Genomic DNA, 24,505 nt, shown 5'->3' on the forward strand with positions numbered 1-24,505 from the left:
TCCGAAAAGATTCACACAAGCCTGTGATGTAAGTTTTAACTTAAATGTGTAGAAAATTAAACATTCCAGTGAAAAGAAGCAGCAGCTTATTTGTGAAAACGTTGTGATTAGTGTGGCGTCTAAAACTAAAACAAACAGCGAGTCTCACAAATGAACAAATCAAGCCATGAGAAAAGAAATAAAAAATGAAAAATGTGACTTTTATTCACTTGAAAATTTATTCCGTTTCAGTGCTTCCATTTTTAAAATAAATAGATGGCATGGGATCAAAAAGGTAAAATCAACAAAGATGAAAAGTACACTAGTGTAACAAAAATGGTGACCAAATGCCAATACAATCTTTTTAGTTAACATAAAAATACACTCACATACAATTAAAGATCTGCCACCTCCCTCCGCCCAAATGCCCCAAAAACAAATCAAAATGCAGCAAATGAGAAATCAAGTATTCTGTTTTTGGAGACAGCAGTAGTATCGTATCAGCGGAGGTCCCTCAGCTTTACGTCAGTATTAAATCTTAGTGTTTGGTTTAGTTTTTTTACAATTTACGAAGCGAGCAACAGCAGTGTTATTGATTAGTTCTTAGTTTTTATGCCCATTCAAAAAAAAAAAAAAAGTTAAAATTCCCCAACAAACAGAAAGTAAAGTGCTCGTGCAACACTTCTGGTTGTTCTTGAGGCCAACAAATGGTTTCTAAAATAAAAAAAAAGCACTTTTGATGAAGACTGAAAAGATGGAGAGAAAGAGAGAGAGAGACGATCTGGCAGTGTTTGTCAACACCTTGGAGGAATGTTCTTTAATGTTGGTACATAACTGAACCACAGTCCCCCGCCCGCCTGCACACACAAACCCCTGAATATATCAAATACTGTCATTTGAGCCGGTTACAGAGCAACACGGACACACTCTTCATAACAAGAGTGTGCGTGTGTGTGTGTGTGTGTTTGCTGCTCTCTTAGTTAAAGATAGGATAGGCCGACAAAAACACTCAGGGAGGGGAGTTACATTGCATGAAAGAAGCCGTCGACAAGTGTTCATGAGTGCACCTTTATACAGGACAATTCAAGAGTGCCCAGTGGAGAGAGAGGAAAACACAACTAAGCTCTAAACATCAGAGAATTCCCGTTATGATGAAAACACATAACATCAGCTCAAACTCTATACCACATTGCTTTAATAATAATTAAAAAAAAAAAAAAAAAGCTAAAAAAAAAAAGCATCATTTGTGTACCAAAATCTATCATTCACCCTTTTTTGACACCCTCAAGAAAAAGGATGTTTTGACAAATAAAAGTATTTAAAATGACCGCCGGTAACTTTTTTTTTTTCCTTTTTCTTTTTTTTTTTTTTGCTATACACATATCCAGTGCTACACGATCAGCGTCTAGTTTAAAAAGCGGTTGAATAAATAGTACCACGATGCGTGAAAAGGCCAACAGATGTCTTACGGAGACCTAAGGAGGTCCGCCGTGACAAAAAAAGAAGAAGACAGTTCAGAGCAGCAGGTTTTTTTTGGAGTTCCCTGGTGAGGCAAAATTGGCAATGCCAGCCTGATTTGACAGATTCTACAGTCCACGCAGGAAGAGATTTTTGTTGGGACAGCAGAGCAGTCCGACTGTCCTAAAGGGCTGTACAAAGGTCCCTTACTTCGGAGTTTCCGGAATGAGCAAACAGAAATCCCCTTGATGTTCCTGCTCTTTTTGTCCGAATTCATCCAAACATCGAGGCGTTTCCAGAGGGAAAGGAAGGACTTTAGTGCTGCAGCTGAGCTCTCGACCATGACAGTGCTGAACTAATAAATAAATACATCCATCAAATACGAGAGAGAGAGAGTGACAGAGAGAGAGGGGGAAAAGGAAAAAAAAAAAAAAGCCACATGCTTGAGACGTGGTCATCGTAGAAAAAAATTGAGCCGGGCCAAAAGAAACCTGAACAGATCGCACTGAGATCACAGGGAGAAAAAAAGCGACATCAGCCGGCATTCCTCTTTTTGTTGCAAGCACCAGACCCTGACCACCTGTGACACACACACACACACACACACCCATACACACACACACACACCCCTTTTCCCTTGTTTCTGCCTTGGTCCACCTACAGGTGACCACATGCCCGTAAATGCGGCCTCTGCCGAGCAGGTTTCCAGCCCCAGCATGGCGGTGAGCGTCAATGCAGTCTATTCAGGAAAAACAAGCAGGATGGGGATAAGATGATTTGGATGACAGAGGGGCGTTTGAAAAAAATCCGCTTTGCTATTTTGCGCTTTTCTTTGGCACAGCGCCTCTCTTGGCCTGCCACAGGTGGTTGTGGATAGTCAGAGCATCCACGCTGACCGACACAGTCTTGGCAGGGATGACGGTGAACTGCTTCCGGTCTGAGCTGTACTTGTACAGCTTGTCGATCATCTTCTTGCTGATGCTCTTGGGTCCCGTGCCCGTCAGCTTTTGTATCTCTTCGGTGTCTGGGAAGTACGAATAGAGCGCCCGGAACTGGCAGCCGCCGTCGCGAAACAGGATCATCATGTGATTGGACTCGCACTTCTCTAGCTCCTATTGGGGGAAGGAGGTTAAATTGAAGTATTAATACAGGATTGATAGAAATAACATCGAGGTCTGCGACACTGTTAGGTTTGTCAGTGCAAGCCTTATGGTTCAAATTCTAGAAAGGCAGAAAAATCTGTCTACAAAATGATCAAGAAATAATACTTTCCCATGAAAAAGAGACTTTTTCCCCTAAAAATGTCATCCTGTCTGTCATCTACAGCAGTTTTCTGCAGGCTCATGTTACAGGTTTTGTTGTTCAGGAAATACAATTGTTTCCTGGGTCTGTACCACAAAAATGAATCTGCCATGTTAGCAGTGTGACAGGATTTCATGTTAGAAGACGGTGAGCTCAGTCAGCTTAACTGACTATGACAGAAATCAATACTAGCAGAAGCACATTGAGAAAAATCTACATAGAAAATATCTCTAACAGTGTTCATTCACAAAGATCTTTGACAACCATGGAGCAGAGTAAGCTGGTTCATGTCTGACAGAACTGACCTCTAAGATCTGGTTCTTCTGAGGCTCGTTGACTTTGCCAGCTAGGCAGCAGTGCGAGATTGCATTGTGGATGATTGGCTTATTCGACTTGGCACTGGGCTCCTTGAATAGTTTGGGACCTAAAGGAGAAAAGACAGACCACATAAGAATCAAAGAAAGAAATCAAATAAATGTACTGCGGTCTAGTCTATGTCAAATAACGGTGACTTTGGCAGGTAAGTACAGTCCGTTTACTGTGTTCTGACTGTCCATGTTTAACGTGACAGGTATATTGGTCTGTTACCTATGTAATATATTTGATAATGGTCGAGACATCAGAATGAAATGTGTGCACCTACCAGTATATTCAGCCATGGAAGTGATGGAAGATGCAGTAGAGCCGTTGTCCCAGTCTCTTTCTGCAGTCCGACTGTTGTTACGACTGCCCGGAAACGACTCCACAGAGTCACAGCTGGAAGACACAATGAACGATAAGCATGACATGACATTTTTTTTTGCAAATTCAAAATACAGCAAATCATAAAACGTTTAAAAATAAAACAGTGAGTTATTTACCGCTGGGAGCCAGCCCCTCCGGAGTTGACGCTGTCGGCCTCGTTGGTGGCAGCAGAGGCCAGGGAGAGACTGGAGCCTGATTGGGCGTTGCTCAGGTTGTCAGCTGTATGAAACAGAGAGGACGCAATTATTTTTTAGAAATGTGTGGCACTTTCTGCTAAAAACAGACTTCATCAAACTTCATAGCAGTTGGACTGAATATATAAGATTTGTCTATAAAACTTCAAAATAAAATCTTCAACAACCATCATTTCAGTATTTAATCTTTAACCCATTATTTAATGCAGAAAATGATCCAGAAATGAATCGTGGTGTCAGAAATGAACCTGTCATGTTAAAATTTATAACCGGTAGACATGTAAATTAAAAAGAAAAAACTGGCAGTCAGCCAACGTGCCCCACAGCTTCAGATGGAAATAAAAATCAAGCGCGTCAAGACGAGACATGTAAGAAAAAAATGGAACAGGTAAATTAAACTCAAACTAGTTATGTGACGATCTTACGTGTGGAAGAGCCCTTGGAGAAATTATCGCTGGAGGATTCCTCTCTGAAGACAGACTTGGGTCTGTGTTTCTGCTTCGGTTTGGGGGTTTTGGGCTTGACGAGACCTTGTTCCTCAAACATCTCCTGCTGCTTCCTCCGCAGATACTCCTGCTTTATCAGCTCCCGCCGCGTCTTCTCCTCCTCTTTACGCAAGCGATCCTCCTCGGCCTTTCGTCTAAAAAGAAACCAAACCCATGATTTTTCATTTCTTTTTTTTTTTGGACCAATAACATCTCAATCCAATAATTGTAAAATAACCTGGCTTCATCCCGTTTGAGCTCAGATTCTGCTTCTAGTTGTTGTTTACGGAGTCGGGCCTCCTCAGCTTTCTTCTGCTGTTTCAGCAAGAACGCTGCTCTCTTCTTTGCCAGCTCATCCTCTGCTTTCTGCTCATCCTAAAACAAGAAAAAAAAGAACATAATTTGTTTACTAAAGCATTTAATCATTTAAAATTGAATTAAATGTTGAATAGCTCAATCATCAAGGAGCACAATCAGTTAAGACTGTGGCCTAAATCATTTTTAATCAGGAGATTTTATTGAAAATAATAGAAACCCTGCAGTGTAGATCTATTTCTGCATTACCTTGAAGAAGAAGCCCATGACTGACTTTTGCTCTCCATCCCCTCCTTCTGTCGTTCTGTCCTCAGCCGCCTCCTCTTCCTCGGGGTCTTTCAGCTCCGACAGGTCGACCTCAATCAGGTGTGTTTTGCTGCGTTGCGTCTCCTCTGATGGTATGTTCTCTTTCCCCGAACCGTCTGAAGAATTGAGCTCAGACTCTCTCATGGTGCTGGAAAGGCACTCCTCAAAGGACACTTCTGGGGCAACAACTGCCGTCAGGTCCACTCGGGTTGGCAGACGCATGTTTGCCTCGTCGCGGAGCCGGAAGGTGGCGCTCCGAATGTGGCCAGAGCCCGGCCTGTCGATTGTCTCTCCTACTGTGGGGTTTCTGGGGCTGTCAGGCTGCTCTGCCCTGGGGGACCTGCCCCCAGCTAACTGCCTTGAGTGTGGTAATGTCTCTGACCCACTCTGGGTGGGAGTAAGGGTCCTGGAGGTGTGTCGGCTTTGCTCCTTGGCTATTTTTAGCTCAGATGGTTTGGACCTGGAGCTCCGGCCTGAGCTCAGCTTGGGAGGTTTCCTGGCGGGGGCTGTGCTGTTGCCAGAGAGGTGCTCCACATAGTGAAAGCTTGCCCCTGCCTTAGGGTCAACATTTTTGTCGCTGCTCGGAAGAGGTGGAGTTACACCAGAGGGGGACTGTACATTCTGTTTCATCAACATCTCCTGCTGCAGTGACAGCTGCATCATCTGCTGCTGGATGCTGCCGATGGCGTCATTCAGCAGCTCGATGGAGCGGCTGCATTCATTCAGGTCCAGTTCTTCTTCTAGGTAGAAACTTCCGCCGTTCCCCTTCCTGTCTGCTTCTAAGGCACCTGGCGGGGTGGTTCCTTCTACCTCTTTGTCCCCCCTCAGGGCATCCACACACATATCATCTTTACTTGATGGTCCTTTCTCCAGACTGAGCTCATCTTTAGAGATGTCAGCTTTAAGTGGGTTGGGTAATGTGTCACTCTTGCCTCCACCTTTCTTTACAATGTGCAGAAAGGCCGCCTTCCCCAGCTTCTGTCTCTGCCTCGCCGACAGTACCTCCATCTTCTTCTTCTGGTGCTCAATGGCACGTCGCTTCTCCTCCAGCTGCATACGGAGCTGGACGATTTCAGAAGCCAGTACATTGGCACCACCGCTACCATCACCTGTACGAGAGCATCCTCCCAAGGGTGAGGAGGGGCTCTGGTCTCTTTTAATCCTCCAGGAGGAAGGCAGGGGCCCGCTGCTCTCTGATCCATCTGGAGTGGTCCTTTGAGAGCTGGAGGCACTGGAGCGTAGGTCATGGTTGCTGCCAAAGCGCTGTTGCTGGGCTTTGCGTTCAGCAAAGGAAGTCATGCGCACACTGCCACTGGCCATGCTGCTGGCCTGGGAGTTAACGCTGAGACAGGGGCTGGAGCGACCGCTGCAACCATTGATGTCTTTGTCCTCATGCTCTTTCACATTCATGTCCTCTTGAAGTTTGGCTGATTCTTCTTCTTCATCCTCAATAAAAGTCTTCCTGGGCCAGTTGGGGTCCTTAGTGGTAACGGCTTCATCCAGATCCTCTTCCTCTTCATCCATTTCTTCCAGCTCAACGTCCTGGACCTGGCCAGACTTTGGTTCGTCAGAATCTGAATGCAGGTAGAAACCCCCGGCTGGCTCTCTGGACGAGGGGTCCATGCTGCTGGTAAGAATGGGCCTGACATCTGCCTGACTCTGTGGAGGCTCCTCTGGCAGGTGTTCCTCTTCACCCAGAGGAGTAAAGGTTTGGTTCAGGTTACCGGGAGCTTTCCTACGAACGGCCGATGCCGATCCATCTCCTCGGCGTAGAGAGCCCCTTCCTGAAGAGCGAGGCCCCTCACCACTCTCCTCCTCCTTGTTTAGGCATACAGACTTCTCTTTAGCCGTTTTGAGCACGGCAGGCATCAGTGGTTCTAGGTAAAAGCTATCTGGTTCAGGTTTGGACTCAGTAGAGGGTTTCGGTCCCACTGTGGCAGTTGCCTGCGTCCCGTCGACCCTTTTAGGGATGACAGAACTATCAGTCCTGGCAACTGCCACCAGAGTTTCTTCCTCAGCCTCCATGTTGACATTGCCAAGGAGGCCGTGGCCATTAATTCTTCGCACTGGAGCCTGTGATGGCTGGTGGACAGAAGTCTGGTGTTTGGGTGTGACGGTGACGACGTTGGACGCCAGGCTGTCTTTACTTATGGAGCGAGCTAGACTCACACTGTCACCAGAAGCTATGTCTGCATCACTGTCTGTGGCTGAATGAAACATGTAGGGACTCAGTGTGGATAGTGGTCTGCAGAAGGAGAGCATGGAAAATGAAGTGAGTGATGTACAGCTTACAATGTATGGAATTTATATATTTCCGCCAAAAACACTACAACTAGTTTACTTTTTTAAAAACAACTTTAGGTACCTCTGCCTCTTGTCGGGCCATGCAACAACAGAGCCTCTGGGTTGTCCGTCCACCTGAGTCAGGGAGTTGGAGCGGTTTCTAAGACCTAACCAGAAACACAAACAAGCAATGATTAAGTATAAAAACAGCAGCTGGTCACAATCATATTAGAACAAGTTGGACATTCAAGAGTGTATAGAGTGATGTCCTTACCTGCACCGTCGTCTCCTTGCTGCTTTTGCTGCCTCTGTCGGAGGGGCAGGAGTGGGTGGGAAGGACTGAAGGTTGGACCCCCTTTACTAAAAAGTCAAGAAATATTTTTTTTAGCAGGTATGCAATGGTCATTCAGAACACTATTAGCAGAGCAGATTTGCAGAAATTCTTTTAGCACAGGTGCACAAGCTCAAGACAACACAACCCGAGACCCAAACAAATGCATTGAGAGGTCTTTCAACACAGTTACAGTAACAGCCAAATATTTCCCCAGACAACCGACAAGCAGTGACATGAAAATCTCCCAAAGGTTCTGCGCCCTTTAAGCTGACTAAACTTTCATTCTCCCACACAGACAAAGAGACAACTTTGTGCAAATCATTGATACATTTGTTGAAGGTAAAGACAAAGGACTAAAGGGGAAACATACATGAGAATAAAGGTCAGTTGCATATCTACCCATCCTTGTAGGGCTACTGTAACTTGTTAGAAGACAGGATCATGATGAGGCGGAATGAGAAGGAAAGTGAGAGAAGACTTACAGGGGGTCAGAGTCTTCAGGGTGCAGGAAGTACCTGTTACAGACTTCTGGGCTACTCTGGTTATCGCCAACACCAGGGCTGGCCAGGAAGCTGCGCTTGGTGGCGTTGGAGATAGGCACTGATGGGCGGGCACTCTTGGGCTGAGCTATGGCTCGAGCTGAGGAGAGGAGGGAGAAAGAGTTGTTCAACATGTCAACACATGTACATCTACAAACAATAATGGTTACACTTTTTTGCAGCTATGCTACAATTAAATGGTGAGTTTACGTTTTGAGTAACTTTCAGGATGCTGAACATGTGTTTTAATTATGCCACTAAAAGCTACTTAGTCATAATTTTGTCCAGCTCTTACCATCTTTGAACTCTTGGAGATCTCTCGGTTGTACAAACTCTGGCTTGACAGTCTCGAACCACCAGAAGAGTTCAGCAATGAACACCATGACATTGTGCTACATAGAGAGAAGAAACATGTTAAAAAGATTTCATCATAGGGCTTGAAAAGACAAAAGAACAGTTAACCCCCACATAATATAAAATAAATAGTGAGCAGCTGTGTCTATTGAGAACCTATATAATAGCTTAATGTAAATTTTATTCCAAATGTATGTCAATGTTTGTACCTTGAGCACGAGTGGTGAGTAGAGCATGTCCTCAGTCGTCAGATAGAAACTTTTATTCAGATACTCGTTGGCGAACTCTCTGAGTAGCTGGATGTTGTACAGGCTATCAGCAATGGAGGGTACTTCCTTGAGGCAAATATCTGATTGGACAGGCAGACAGCAGGTCAGATCAGGATGCAACTCAATGGTCTGATGGCTATAAATGTCACACTGACTGGACGGGGACAGTAAGCCATGTGCAAGTGCCAAAAATAGTATCACACATGGATATTAAGTTCAATGTGTTATTCGAGGGTAACTGCTAATTAGTGAGGCACAGCTACTGAGCGTGGGTGTGTCCGTGCAGCATACCCTCCAGCTTCATGAGGTCCGGGCAGTAGCAGTGGACCACGGCGAGCAGTGCAGCTCCGTCACAAACATCCCTCATCAGGTCTTCCAGCAGTGGGAAGAAGGGCAGCTGTCGGCCTGAGGCGTGCTCCCGACGATACCGTACCTAACCACCAGGGGGACAGGATGAGTGTTTTGTGAAATGAAAAGCCACAGCAGCAACAAGACCCACCACCATGGTACTACCAACCAATGGCACTTCATAAAACATCCTAAATGCGATGACTAGTGTCACACAAGTGCAAATCTCTTTTGTTGTGAGATTCATGCCTGGACTAGTCAAGGCATACATTGATCACGGATGTTTTCGGCTCCAGTTAATGCTCTATTTTCACATCAGATCAGATCAAGGTTCTCCCCAGGGGTTTTAAAACAAAACATATTCTCCTCTTCAACTGATCGGCAGGAGGTTTGATGTTAATTTCCAAAAGAAAATAATGCTGAATGACAAGATTATGTGGCACCATGATCACGCAGTTTAGGGAGAACCCTGAAGACCTGGTTAACTATGAGCTGATGGAGGTGGAGATGTTAAAACAGTGACATGAACAACACATATGGATGGTCAGCCTTCCTCAGGCCTTAGTTGGAAAGCAGCAAGTAGTGGAGTCCAGTCAAACTAGGTAACATGAGCTAGCAGACTGGAAGGGAAACTGGGGTATTCTCTGGCCCACTTATAGGAAACGCGTGTGAACTTAGTATAGAAACTCACCCCAGATGCCTTAATTTTGGATGTATATTCTTTACAGCTGGTAAGGATGTAAATTTTCAGTATTTATTTCAGCCTCCACTGTTCATTGAGAAAGTATATGAGCTAAATACAACAGACTCAAATATAAACATTGTTAGATAGGCATGTGCACACACTGAAACTAAAAATGGACATTACAGACCTACATATGATTTGGAGCAACATAAATATAGAACACACAATGCCAAAGCAGACTGTACTGACCGATACTGCTGCTTCTAACTCCAAATGTTTCTGCACGATGTACAAATATTCACCTTACTCTGGGAACACCACAGCTTTCTTCGAAATGAATAATTAATATGACATTTTCTGTGGCACTTGTAAAGGAGGCATAATGACAATTAATCAAAAGGTTTTTTGAAATGCAGATCAAGTCTCTGCAGAGATATTTACGATACAGAAGTGGGGATGACTAATAGACCTGATATTATTATTATTATTATTATTATGGGTATATCAGTATCAGCTGGTTGGTAAGTAACAAAAAACTGAAGTACAGAAACATCAAACCTGGTTTGAGGTCATTTAAAAACAGAGTGACCATTACGCCTGGATCCTACCGGGCATGGCTTTGTGATATCGTGACTGCGACACCGTTTTGGTCCATTCTCCACCCAACTTCAGAGCCCACCAGGATTGTTTCACCCGCAGGACTTTGTGAACTTGCTCAGATTTGGTCATTTTTCCTTGTTGTGCGTTGTATATGTGCTTCTAACATGAGTATAGTTCATTTGGCCTGTTTTTACAATGCACAGGGGGTTTTATTTTGAAAATCGACCAGATCCTCTACGTCGTTTGTGTGTCTGACTTCCGGCTGCCAGCTTGATCTGCTCTGTGCTGACTGACGCAGTATTCATCTTGTATAGGCAATAGATATTAATATTTAAAAGCTTTAAACATTAACTATCAGTGTCTGCCTAAAACATGCAGTAATTCATCAGGCCACAGACATAGACTAAATAAAAAGTGGGCATAGTATCCATGACGTCACCCAGCTGTTGTGAAGCGCAGAGTGGTTAACAATTAAACCATTAGGAAATTAAAAAAAAAAAATCAAAGCTTTATTTTAAATCCAAACTGATCAAACATGCTACAACCCTACAAACTATGAACCACTATGCACAATTTAAAAAAAACACACCTGAGCAGCTTTAAAAAAAATTATATTTAGATTACAATACATTTTGATTTACTCTGATGCTTCACAGTGTGCTGGGAGGCCATTCATCACAATTCTACCAACTGTACTGTCATAGCTTCTGTCACAAGTCACAGGTAAAACTACCAACAAAACTTGAGGAGCTCTACAACAAAATTAATTATACTTAAGGGAGTTTTCTCCTGACTAAGAGGGAACACTGTACCACTTCAGAGAGTTCCTCTGGCTCCAGCATGCATTGGGCCAGCTCGTGCATGACATCAGGCTAACACACACACACACAGAGAAGAGATACTGTCAGAGAAGATTGTGGGCACAGAGGAAACAGTGTGTGAGAGCAGAAGAGAGAGAACGGAGGGGGAATGACAAAGCAGATCAGTGAGAGGAGGTGACCAGGGATGGGACTGCAAAGCAAAGAAGGTGTAGGCATGGATTTGCTCTTTTTCTCACTGGGCAAGCAAATACCACACACACGCGACCAGCGGATCTACGTAGCCGACTTGAGCTTGAAATGAAATAGCACACATTGCGTAGCTAAAAGAATATTTTTTTGAAGACTTCACAAAAGGTCAGAATACACCTGTGTGGTGTATTTGCCACAAGAGGGAAAAAAAAAAAGGAACCAAAAAAAAAACAAACAAAAAAAAACCTGTCAGCTTTCTCCCCCTTGCTGGCTACAAGCAGCACAGAATGAGCTTCAATGAGCCACGGTGGAGTGTGCGCACACATCAACACAGAACTATGCGTGCAAGGGGGAGAGGGTAAAGAAAATGGGGTTATGGTGGGGGGGGGCCAGGCTGGCAACCAACTTACAGGGACTAGCTTCCAATACCATTTGGAGGGAGACTATCCAGTTTGCAGGGATGAAAGAGGGAAGGGAGGGACAGATGAGGGACAGGAGCAAAAAGATTAACAGGTCAGAGGTCACAGACAAAGGATCGGATCTGCTTCCGGTATAAACAGAGAAGAAGAAAGCAGGGTCAAAACAACTCCAAAATGCCATCAGGGAGAAACAATGTCATAAAAATAAGGATCCTGCCGGTGTCTTGAACCTGGATTTTGTTTGATTTTGTGGTGATGACACCACGCAAACACACAAAACCAGAAATACAGAGCTACTGGACCTTTTGGCTCCAGTATATTGAATTTCTCTCCTGTAAAAGAATCAACTGCGAGACACTGTGAGTGGCTTTACCTTTTGGTGGCTGGGGGACTCCAGCGGGTGGTGCTTGACTTTGTGTTCCCGCTCCGTAATCTCCCTCATCTTCATGTTCACCTGCACAAGATATAAAAAGACATATTTAGGACGTTTACATGCACTGAAGAAACCAGGTTATTGAGAGAAACCAGGTTACACAGATAATTTAAGAACACGTTTAGATCTGTAAATCTGCGCATACATGCAACAGGTCAGTAAACAGGTTTCTCCCCAACACTCGACCTTATTTTGGAAGACTGGCTTGCTAACTTACTCTTCTTCTTGGTGCATGTGTCTGTCTCAGAGCAGACTGTCAGCTCAGTGACAGGACAGCCAGACAGACACAGCTTTTCCCTCACAGCACAATTTTACAAATACTCAACTCTTTAGAAGTGGAAACCCAGTTATTTAGAGCTCTGGAGGCTAGTTTGTGCTAATTTGTCACTGTTAAAATGAGATGTTTTAAATACAACGGCACATGTGTAATAACTTCTCCTCTCATGTACCAACCCATGGCACAAGAATCATGTTTTCAGGGAGAAATCATGTTTCTCACCGTGTGTGTGTGTGTTAGATTACCCTGAAAAATTTTCCCTGAAAATAAATTGTCTATTACAAATGGACTTTCATTTTCCCAGACAGTGTGTCCATTATCACAATGACGACATCACTGAGTCATGGCTCTCGCTGCCTCAGGCCTTCAGCCCATTGAAAGATGAGCGCAACTTGAGCCTGAGCCTCTTTTTATGTGCACTAGGTTGACTTAACTAGACGTTTAGGGAATAAAACGGCTAAACTCTGTTGTGAAAGGTTTTTAAATATATGCTTTCTTTTATTGCATCTGTGCTATGTTCAAACCTTGTTGATCCAGAAGACCATAGCATCCTCCAGGTCAAAGGGTAGCTCCTTGGAAGCACTGAAGGTGGAGAAGCGCTTGACGGAAGCCACCACTTTCTCGATGCTGATCATCTCCACCGTGTAGGCCATCATCAGGGCATCGATCATCGGCATGTGAGCACTCTGGCCAAGAGAAAAAGGGAAACAGAGGACAATTCAATTTCATTGGATTTTTTTTTCTCCTGCAGTTTCCAATGCAATTAACATCAAAGCTGGAGGCAAAGAACTGGATATTATAAGCTAATGCAGATTTACACAACACAAAAGGCTGTGGAGCCTTTTAGTGTGGAATATGATCAAATGTATGTTTACCCTCCAGCTCCAACAAGCAATGATGACTATGCTGAGTGTATTTACTGTGTTTTAAATATCCCCTTCCTGATAAATCTAACCCATTAAAAGTGAGAAATCAACACCAATTGGAGACACTGCATAACAAATGATGAGATTTTCTCTTTGGAGCCACAAAAGGCTTCATACACCATTTTTTCACACATGCAGTAGTACTCCCCGAGACCTATAAACAGACTCTGACGTGTAACATTGGTAGGTCAGGTCCCTGTTTGAATGTTTGTTATGATTATCATTCAGACATATTTGCACGACACTTGTGAGATCCAGTTTGTTTAAAGCATATCGCAGTTATTACTTTTACAGGTAATGAATCATCAATCAAAAGGTCACATTCTGTTATACAACAAATACTTGACGAGCAGTGCATTCTGGGACGCACCAGCCACTACAGGGTGTGGATAAGACAAATGATCTATAGCTCTAGAGAGACAATCCTGAGGTTCCAAAACAATTGTGTAGCTTTAAATAACCTACCACGGTTTAATCAAAGGTGAAAACTCTCACTCAGCACAATGGGTGTCCACCCTTTAACATGCTCTCTATCCTGCTGGAATCAAGAGGCCCAGCAGGGGTATCTCTACTCCAAGTGGCCTAACACCTGGTGCCTAACAGTAAAAATATTGCTTCTTAATAGCCAGAGTTGATATTAACCAGTCACATACTAAACTAAATATGCTGAGAAAAAACTATTTTGTCTCGTTCCTTGTAAAAGTTATTAAGGGTTATTCCTCGTCCACAGCGTCACTGCCAATAATGCAGCACCTGAATCCATTACATAAACATGCCTGGCTTGTTGCAGTCAGTGCTTTGTGTAACATGCTGCAAACCTAATCCAATTGTTGATGGAAGTGGACTGCGATTACGCTCGTTAGCATAACGACTGAGGGCTATTCAAAGCTTTCACTACAGCAGGACCAACATGGACACAGGAAAACTACCGCTCAGTCATACACATGAAGAAAGGATTAAGACATAAAAGGATGCTAAGAGCTCTGCTGGCTTATTAGATTCACTCACTCTAGTTTCTGTTTTGAATTGAAGCATTTTGTGTTCAAAGGCAAGCTAAGCATTAAAGTCAAGCAAAGGCAATTCTGAGATATCTTTCAAAATACATTAAATATGTTGGAAAATAGTTGCTGAAAACATGTGAAAAGACTTTGAAATGACTCAAATCAATTGCTGAGACGATCTCAAGTAAATTTAAGTTCAAGTAATAACTGCATAGTTCACTTTCTTATACAAGTTTATTTAATAATGTTAGAATGAAAAGAATTAAGGAAATTTAGAAAATATGTCAATTACATGTGCTTAATAAGCACATGTAATTATAAAATGTCAGAAAATATTTTGTACAAATATTTTTAATAATCTGAGAGATCCTTCTCCAAAATGTATGGCTATTTTATTTTTTTAATTGTCAGCAAAATAAAATCAACTATCTGTCAGGTTCTAGGTTTCATACACAAATATGTGTAAAAATAGTTCATAGTCAGCTAAATAGGCAGTAAAGTATGAATGGAAGAGTCAGTTTTAACAGTAATGTATGTGCAACATGATAACGCAGCAACTGAACACATTGAATGAGTCAACAAAAGGTGCACTGCATTTACCAGCTTAGCGTCTATAAGTAGTGATCAGAAAATAAACAAAAGGGAAAACAGCATGATGTGCAGTTCAATCTTTTGTTCTCCTCAAACACTCGCACTGCCCTTCATCAGCTCAGCATGGAGCCCCATGGGAAACAAGGCCTGCTATTGCCCTGAGCTGTGTGTGCGTCTGTCTGTCAGGAGAAAGCGTGCACACACAAAAGTTCTCAAGAGGACTGAGTTCTCGAGGTGGCTGCCCTAACAAAAGTCAGACAAGGTGCAGAGGAGCTGTCTGCAGGTACAGGATCTGTTTCATTCACACAAGTGGAAAAATGTGGGTTGCTATGGAAACACCTTGTCAAGTCAGCAAACTGGGAGGGGGGTGTCCAACAGTCTATCAGAGATAAGCGGTGCCCTGCTCAGGATTTCCCCGTCTCCTCACCAGGCCTTTGTGTCTGGCTGCTTATACTCTCAGGGCTGTGTGGATTATTTTGTCAGGCTGCTAACAGGAAAAGCAGACGCACATCCCTAACTAGCCAGCCTGCGGAGAGGAGGCTGAACACCACTGCTGGTTTCCATGGTAACCAAAAAGGGTAGGACGATGGCTGAGAGCAAGTGAGCTGGCTGGTGTTCATTCTATCCTGTGTGAAGTGCCGTCGGTGAAATCGTGAGACATCGGATCTCATTGCAGCACAGGGCGGGGGGCTGCTCTGCACTTCATTCACTGCGCTGTGACGTGGGGCTGTTGATTCAGGTGATGACACCAACAACATTTACTGTTTAAGAGCTGATCTGGGAAAATATTACAAGTGTTACACTTCATACTACATGTATTATGACTGCACAAAGGGTCAGGAGAGCCAAGCCATCAGTCGCCTGCATGAATAAACATGAACATCACTGTCAAAACATTTATGTTTTCCACAGAAACAAGCTGGGAATCGAGGCTGGGTAAAAGGCATTTCAACTGGTCATTTGAGGACAAAAGGGAAAGATTTTCAAGTGCCAGCATTCAGCAAATGCTCTTAACAGATTTGCAAAAATGTAGGTGAGAAAAATATCACAGACAAAAAAATCCATTCAATGAAGTATTAGCGAAAGAGTAACCCTCTTAACACTGATTAAACTTTTCTGAGAGGACATGGCTTCAATTTTTATTAGGATTTGTTATTTTGGATTTATTTTTTTCCATCAACTAGATAAGAAGGTTATATTTTTTTGACAAAGTGATACAGTATCAGTTAGTTCCACATGTGGAAACTGCAGCAAAGATGATACTTATTAATACATGGGTTAAAGCAATGCCGTGTAATTAAAATATGTTCTTTTTGAACACGAGGTAATGGTACCAACACAGCAAAATGAACATGACAAACATTATACTGTCATAACCCCATAACAAAAGAGCAAAACGAGAAAGAACAGTTGGAGAAAACTATATGAAGTGTTTCTAAAGTGTAACTAAACTCCCAGAGGACTGTAAAGAACAATCACTATGGAGGACGTGGCCTCGTGGCTACATGGTGTGCAACGCGGGAGGTAAGCGACAGACTGACCACCACTCATTGCAGCAGGAATACAGCTGTCATCAGTCAGAGCTAACCAAGCTTATCAGCTATGTGTATCTGCTGTCAGGCTCTCCGTGTCTGCACTGGAGCTTTGACAATCACTGAAGCACATCCACAAACTGTCACAGAGTTTTGGTGGGCTAAATTGGTTATAACGTTAATTTAGGTAGCAACTCGCCAGGGCTACATCCCCTGTGTGTGTCTGTCAAAGACAGATATGTAGCAGACCTGTCACCTGCCTTCAAAATCCACCAATAGCAGATTTCAAATACCATAGTTTAGGGAGATAGCTTTGCATTTTTATTTATTGTTTTTATTTCTTCTATATGAAAAAAGTGAAAAAAGGTTTTAGTTAGACTTCACTTGGTCTGTCAAACACCTTCTAAGACTGCAAACGACATTGCCATAGCACAATAACAATCACACCAGAAACTCTAATCACAGCTCTATCTTGCATGAGTAACAGTCAAATTCCACCTCCTAATTTGAATAAAATAACTGATAAGGGTTCAGCCCAATCAAATGGTGACTGTTCCACTAAGTCGAGCAGGAAAACATGTCTCAAACTCACTCGAGCCCTTGTGACTGGTGTAAAACAACTACAAAGAACTTTTATGCCCATCCGCAAGGTTTTAAAAGTTACTCTACACAATAGATAGAAGCTTCCCAGTGTCTCAAATGCCTGTGGCTCAGATTGAATGTCCTGCTGGATGAGGATAAAAGCAACAGCCTCTTCCAGTGATTTCACTGTGGTAAGATAATACATCAGAAACAGGAAGAGGTGCGGATGTTGCAGGTAACGTTCAAAGTTGTTATAGCTTCTGGCCTGGTTTCCTTCTTCTCGGACAGACAATCTGTGCTACAAGTTACGTTTAATAAAAGCTATTGCGAGAACATGACCTGAATCTCAATGAGCATAAACATTATTGACTATTATTGTCTTTTAACCGCACATGGAGCAGCAGCTCAAGTTGGAAATCATCATTTAGTATAAAATGAGATAGAAAATGTTTAATTTAAAACTCAGATTATCAATTAACACCCGCCAAGAAACTACCAGCATTACTATCCCAACATCAGGTCCATCAACTCACCATTTTGATGGGCATACAGGCCAGGTCGCCTTCTGTGACGGGTGTATCATCACTTTCGACAACATATATGCCCTTCCTGGACAGAGCCTGGATGACGGATTGGTGAGACTGAAGAGACGCCGCCTGCTCTGTCTTGAGGATGAGGGCGCAGACACGGCAGTAGAGCTCGCAGGAAAGCAGCAGGCGGATAACCGGCGGCTTGATGTGTTCCTGGTCATACTGGTCTGTGTAGAACGGGTCCCTTAAGTCTTCTGGAATATGGTCTGCAATGGAGAGAGGGGTCAGGTGAACCTTGTGGTACTGTCATGTAAAGTTGCATGGTCAGTTTAGTTTTTGAATCGTGGATAGACAGACAGACATACGAGTTAGCTGGTTTGATAACAATATAGCCAGATGCTGCCTGGCAAGCTCCTTTAAACACCTACAACATCACCACCTGCCTCCACCCATCAACAGGCTACAGGAATGCAACAAAGCACGACACTTTCCATGTAATATTTGCTCTATGCTGGCTTCAGTTTACTTGGAGCAAACATAGCAGTTTGTAATTTTAAGTCGCAGCTTATTGCCTCAGGAGTACATTGGGAAAGGATTGGGATCCTTGCTTAGCCGAGTCCTCAATGAGAGCAGGAGTCTCAGGTGACACAGTGGGCTTTGCCAGCTCTAAATTACTGATACTGGAGCCACAAAAAAAACAGAAAGAAAACAATGACCTACACAAGAGATTCTGTTGGTTTGGATGTGAAGTCACTCTCAAAACCAGAAACCACAGCCATATAAGGGCAAGGGATGAAGCACTTGACTTCAGGCATGCACAAACCAAATACATACAGTGAGTTAAGTCACACATTGAGGCTATGATTAAAAATAATGTTCCTTTAGATTTTTCCTAAAGTCTGCCTGAGTGATGAGGACATACACCATTTTATCTGATGTGTTTATAGTGCCTAAGAGAATAAAGGGAGCCACCCATTGACAATCTCATGCTCACAAAAAGCCAGGCAGCTTCTTCCAGCAGCTGTAGATCCTCGTGTGGTCAGATGTGTGGGATTTTCCTGTTGTTTTTGTTATATTTCATGGTGATGTTTCAGTTATTCGTCACTTTTGACTACCATCATTTGTATAATCCAAAAATACGACAAGATATGACAACATACATGACAGATTTTGTCTGAACTAGGGTTGTATAAAATAAACTTAACACCAAAGCGGCGGTCTCCTAGTGTTTAACTCATTTAGTCTTTGTTTTTCTGATTGCTTTTAAGCTTGCTGCTGTTCTCTCTTGCAACAGTAGATTAGTTTTTTGTCTGCCAGCCTGCTCAGTTCATCACGTGGTCTATCGCAGCCTTGTCTTTGCTGATGCACCTTAGGAGGCAGGGATGTCCCAGTCAACTTTTTTATCCTAATCTAAGCTCTCTGATATCGAGCATCAGAAGAGTCCAAGCCGATACTTACATTTACCTAAATGTTGATTCAATATGTATCTGACACACTGAAACAAAGAGCTGAACTACAAATCTTATTTTCATGTGCTGCTTGACTCAAATATTGGAGGTCCTGGTTGAAAACCTGTAAGATGATAAGCTTAAATTTTGGCCTGTCATCAAATACTAATTACACACAGAATTAATGTTAATTAGCAACAGCTGATATGACCTACCGCTGCCAATGTTTGGCTAAAGTGTGGCTAAAAAGGAGATGCTGACAGCTGAATGTTTTGTAACTGTTCTTTGCTAATGATAAGTATAGCTGGAGCTTAACAAATCCATGGCTGGTCTATCACACTGGTCAGTCACACACTCTGCACTCCTGTATATGCATTCAAACATTAAATTACAGGGCCTGGTTGTGGTAAAGGAGAGCAGCACTGAAGCACCTACAGGGTGAGCTGGACAAACCGCTGTAAAAGTCAGAAAAGAAAGCATCAGTAAGTAATAACGATCCATTAAACGTAGGAGGAGGTAGTTAGGAGCGTTTGTTTTGATGCATCAAATCTCCCTGCTTAGTATGATAAGGAAGATTTGTCATCAGACCACGTCGATCCTGTTTACTGCATTCCGCGTGCATTACAACAACACAAGACTTGCAGATATGTTGTGTGCCACCATACACATGGTGCAAATAAGAATGTTATTGAATAACAGCATTAATCTATTATGCACAACACCCAGCAGTGTGGGTCATTCCTGCGAGCTGCGTCTCAGTATATAAACGCATTAGAACAGTGGGAATGATTGTGTATGAAAACAAAGGGGTCTGACTGGGGTGAGACTTCACGTTTGACTTCATTCCACAGACACTGATGTCGTGTGGCAGCCGCCCCCCACCCTCCTGCCATGAGGGAACAGACTAAAAAATTTACTAACTAGGATGGGGTGGAGCATGAGGATAGGGTCTAGCGGCAAGACCCAATATGTGCTACTGCAGACTTAGCCAACCGTGATCAGCATTACACCACAAGCAGGGGATAGTGGGGTGAGTACCAGCAATGGGCCTGCAGCCATGCCAAGTGCTCGCTCACTCGCTCACTCTCTCTCTCTCTCTCTCTCGCTGGTGTTTTGTCTGACTGTCTGTCGCTCAGGCTGGGAGCAGCTGTGGCACACGCAGAGGGCAGTAGGACAGGAGGGCACAAACACAGACATGCACGATCAAAGACTTAACAAGGAAGCCACGCTGATGAATATACACAAGATGCACTGGCAAATACGCCACATCACGACAGGACTGCGTTTAACATAGAACCAAGCCACGTTGACTGTTTACATGGCACTGTTTGTGTCTGTCAGTCACCGCGCGAGTCGTGCAGCAAGACAAACACAGCAGATGCTATACTAGCCATAGGGTGAAAATCAAACAGGCCTAGTATATTTTGCTCCCATGGGAGGAAGATAACTGCAGCAGCACCTGAGAGTTGCCTCCCTCTGTGCTCTAGAGCTTTGGGGTTGTGCAGGTTTGCTATTGTAAGTGAACAGCATCTCCACCCAAATTCATCTGCGATGCATGTTTTGTTTGTACAAAAGATGTTCCATCATTAGCCAGGGCCTAAGATGGCAGGCTGTGAACTGAGTGAATGCCTATGAGCCTCGATATGAACTCTGAGAACACACAACTTAAGGAATGAACCTCAGAGCAAACAGCGGCTACGAACAAAACAATGGGCTGGAAAAACAGACACAAAAAGACAAAAGCTTTCCATCCACAAACTGGATTGCCAATACAACTCCCGTCATTTGTCAGTCTTCAGTGGCATTAGAAAAATCTTTGTAATGACCGCAGATATATAAGAGAGCGCAGCATACAAAAGAAAGCTTGTATGAGCCGCTGAAATAATGACGGCTGATTTAACCACAAACTATACCGATGCAAAACAGCGAACGCTGGGACTCGTGCATCAGATAGCTGAGGTTTACATGGACTAAACTTAGCTGCCACGATAAGGAGACGCTGCGTAGCAAAACAAAAAGGTAAATAGCAGCCCTGCAGTAAAACAATAGTAGCACGCATGATGTTTCATGACAGGAACATGACACGAGAGGGTTTTTTTTTTCCTCATGAAGCGCCGACTACACGCTAGGTATCGATCTATGTTTCACTCAACTGGCAGAACAGCCCAACACCTTTTATTAATATATTAAGCTGACTGTGCCCTGCGAAATAAAGAAGACTTTTATCCCCTACAAAACGTGATAATGACGTACATTTAAAGATTACCAATTCTACAGCCACAAAGAGATGAATCCTCTTAAGGCGGTCTTAAAATTCATACAGAAGACAGGAAAATCTGTCCTAAAGGCTCAGTTACTAATGCTGATGCTATCTAAACAGGGAGTGAGTGACTGGCAGTGCAGATCAGTATTTTCCATGCTCTGAGTACAGTCTAACAAATATAGACTAATCCTCAGTGCCTGTCACTCAGCTTGATTTGGGTTCAATCTCACTGGCCACCCTACAAGAATGGACGGATCTGGTGAGTCAGTGAGAGAGCCTTCGGTTGCCAAGTGTCATGGGGGAATTAGTGTTGGCTCAAGTGCACGCAGCCACAAATATTTCTTTCTCTTTCCCTTTTCCTGTCAGTGTTTCACCACCGAAGCTCAATGTGCTGACTGTCAGTATGTAGACAAGTGTAAGCCATTGTTGCAACAACAACATCTTAAATGACGACGAGAACACGAGGAAAACATGCTGCAGATAGCGCTACCTGAGGTTCTATTCGACTTTCAGTGCTCACCTGTTTGTAATGGTAGATATATAGATATTACATAAGCCGTATAGCCAGCTGTAAATCTTAAAATACACATATTACATACTTAGGGTTTGTTTGGTGCGTGGATGTAAATTAATTTACTCACCAATTCCATAAGCTTTGGCAAACAGCCAACGCAGGTTGGCAGCTATTTTTGCTCTGGCGGAGTCATACATCTCCAGTGGTACGACGTCCATCGTGCCTTCTGCGGCACCGGTCAACTCCACTTTCCTCCTGATACTGTCCCCGCCAGCACATAAATCAACGTCCATCCTTAAAGGAAAAAAAAGAAACACGATGTTATAGTCACAATTACACTGAACATACTGCTGAGTAAGGGCCAAACGACAGAACATTAAACATGCACAGTTGCAATCCTGATTGGCATAGCCGGTATGAGTGGCTGGATGCTCTATCGGAGTGATTCTCCAATAAATAATTAAAGAAAATCCTCATCTGGGGTTTGTTGATCATTAAGAAAAATACTGTTTCGGGTGCCGCTGTTGATCCTCCCCTTAAGTGGTCGATCAGACTTACATCTGGTGGTTGAGACATGAGCACCAAAGTAGCATTTTCACGGGCATGAGCACATTCATTATGTCAAATGCTTGATGATAGAGTGGAAAGGGTGCGTTTGCAGTGTCTGGTACTCAAATGAACCTACAGTCAGGCCATGGTGACTGCAAACAGTGCTGAATACAAGAGACAAACTCGCTGGTTGTTGTGTACATCATTAGGTACTGCAAAACAAATCATATCTGATGTTGGTCAAACAGATTATCACATTTGTTGTAAGTGTAAAAACAGAGTAATCCTACTGATGGTTGAACAAGTCACAGCCTCACATCCTGCAACAAACTCTGAAAGCAGTTTTCTCCAGACTCACAACTAAATAAGACTGTATCCGTTTCCTTTAAATCTTTCTGTGCCATGTTCACTCTCTTAAATCTTTTTATAACTTTGAGATTAAAACTCATCATTACTATTAAAACACTGCGTGCAGACTTCTAATCACTGCCCACGCGAAACTCTTCAAGCACTTTCACTTTCAATCGCCCATTCACGTCGATGTTTTGTTGAGACATGCCCACTATGTCGCTCGACTTGAACACCTTTGTAAATCATTTCTTAATGACATTTACAATCACTTAAAACAGTAAAAAGAAACATGTATAATTCAGTGATGAAGTGAGGGAACAAGTGCAAACACCTGCTCACACTTACTCCTCGGGGATATTACCTTTTATCTCGACATAAAACTGGAGTGAGGCTCGTTAAAGTTATCTAATGTTTCTGTATTATAATTTATATATGTGTGTGTGTGTTACCTGTAGCATCAACCTCACCATCATCTTATCGTTGACGGCCCGATGCTTGCTCCTTCAACGAGCTAGGCAAATTGCTAGTTGACTTGATTGGCTGTGATTATAACGCTGCTATGGTTGTGTTACGATAACTTCACTAAAAACGACAGAGCAAACACAAGGTGACACTTTCGCCTCAGGTTAGGTTAGCTGAACACCGACGTATGCAAATGCAAAGCGGCTAACCGGAGCGGCTAACCGCTAGCCTGCTGGTGGGTGCTGTAACGGCCCCGGGAATGACGTTAGCTAGCCGGGCAGGCAGGCAGGACCTTACCTTGAACGGTGTGGTGTGTTTCCAAGTCAGCTCCTTTAAAAACAGATTTACCCAAGGACCCGCCTCGCGTTACAGTGGCCTGCTGTGTGGAGAATACACCAGCAGCAGCGACACATCATAACCAGCTAGCAAAGGGAGAGGCGAGTCTGAAATGGTCTCCTCCCAGCAACAAGACCCGAACTGCGGCCTGTGTGACAACAGCCCCTCGGCACGGCACGGCACGGCTTTCAGCTGAGACAAACGCCAGGCAGAGAAGGGAGGTGAGGAAACACGACGTACATAAAAAAACAAACAAAAAATAAATCTATCTCTGCACCAGACGCCTCATGTTAGTTACCACACAAACACATAATCTGAGCGGCTCTCGGGCTGTGCAGCGAGAACCGGCGGTGTGTTCGCGCTCTGCCCAGAGAAATGTAATTATCATCCCAGCCTGCGTCTGAGCGACGACTGCGCATGCGTGATTAGCTTCCAGATTGTTACCAGTAATGGTAGTAATGACATTTCATCATGGGATAACTTATAATGATCAAAGTATTAAAGTATTAAATGATGTGAAAATGCAAAAGTCCTGATTTACCGTTTGCAAGTAAAAACACATGGTTCATACAGCAATGAAACTCTGTACACAATAACAAAAATAAAAATACACAACACAATAATAGAAAAACAGTGAGAATATGAAAAATGTGCGTGTCCCCCAGGGCACTTGCAGGCTTTGGGTATCAGGTAGTTAAGGGAATACCATAGATACATTGTTAAATGTCCTTGCTGTTGTTTGTGTGTGTTTGTATTGGTGCATAACAAACGTTAAGTACAAATATAAGGAAGATATATAAAAAAAAAAAAGTATTATATATATGCACAATATGTTTTAAAATGAAAAGAGCTGTGCAGTTCGTGCAGGAATATTCATCAAGTATTCACCAGGTAATCCAGCATATTTAAAAATCTTATGCAAAATATTAATCAAAACAATACTTGCACAGTGCAGTTGTTTGCACAACCTGGACACTTGCACAATGTCACTACCTCAACATGGTGTTATACTGTTGTTGTTTTTTTATTTATTGTATATACTTGTTTTTGAATTTAAATTTGCCTTTACTTTTTATATTTTATATT

The 24,505-nt window shown here is 43.1% G+C and overlaps 1 protein-coding gene across 3 annotated transcripts; it reads right to left on the minus strand.

Moving 5' to 3' along the window:
- Nucleotides 1–177: 177 nt before the first annotated feature.
- Nucleotides 178–23,833, minus strand: camsap1b (calmodulin regulated spectrin-associated protein 1b). 3 transcript variants are annotated; one of them, XM_019271834.2, is made up of 19 exons: nt 23,381–23,833; nt 21,849–22,015; nt 17,500–17,762; nt 12,859–13,020; nt 11,998–12,078; nt 11,616–11,648; nt 8,854–8,995; nt 8,503–8,642; nt 8,235–8,331; nt 7,916–8,039; nt 7,341–7,426; nt 7,149–7,233; nt 4,727–7,028; nt 4,401–4,537; nt 4,103–4,317; nt 3,600–3,702; nt 3,383–3,495; nt 3,045–3,163; nt 178–2,549 (listed from the first exon to the last, which is right to left on the minus strand). In XM_019271834.2, exons 2-19 carry the CDS (start codon nt 22,012–22,014, stop codon nt 2,253–2,255), a joined length of 4,665 nt encoding a protein of 1,554 aa, XP_019127379.2. In that variant the 5' UTR covers nt 22,015; nt 23,381–23,833; the 3' UTR covers nt 178–2,252. The 3 variants fall into 3 exon arrangements, with proteins under 3 accessions (XP_019127379.2, XP_019127378.2, XP_019127380.2); XM_019271833.2 differs by having other exon boundaries at nt 7,883–8,039; XM_019271835.2 differs by lacking the exon at nt 11,616–11,648 and having other exon boundaries at nt 7,883–8,039.
- Nucleotides 23,834–24,505: the final 672 nt, after the last annotated feature.

The sequence above is a fragment of the Larimichthys crocea genome, chromosome III, assembly GCF_000972845.2.
Source record: "Larimichthys crocea isolate SSNF chromosome III, L_crocea_2.0, whole genome shotgun sequence".
Taxonomy (NCBI): domain Eukaryota; kingdom Metazoa; phylum Chordata; class Actinopteri; family Sciaenidae; genus Larimichthys; species Larimichthys crocea.

What these genes read in the sequence shown, in the direction of transcription:
- camsap1b (XM_019271833.2), bottom strand. Translation starts at nt 22,014, where the DNA reads ATGGACGTTGATTTATGTGCTGGCGGGGACAGTATCAGGAGGAAAGTG. An exon ending in CCTGAAGACTCTGACCCCCT is followed by an intron (nt 7,427 to 7,882) that starts GTAAGTCTTCTC and finishes TTGACTTTTTAG; the next exon opens with TAAAGGGGGTCCAACCTTCA. An exon ending in AGAAGAACCAGATCTTAGAG is followed by an intron (nt 2,550 to 3,044) that starts GTCAGTTCTGTC and finishes TTCCCCCAATAG; the next exon opens with GAGCTAGAGAAGTGCGAGTC.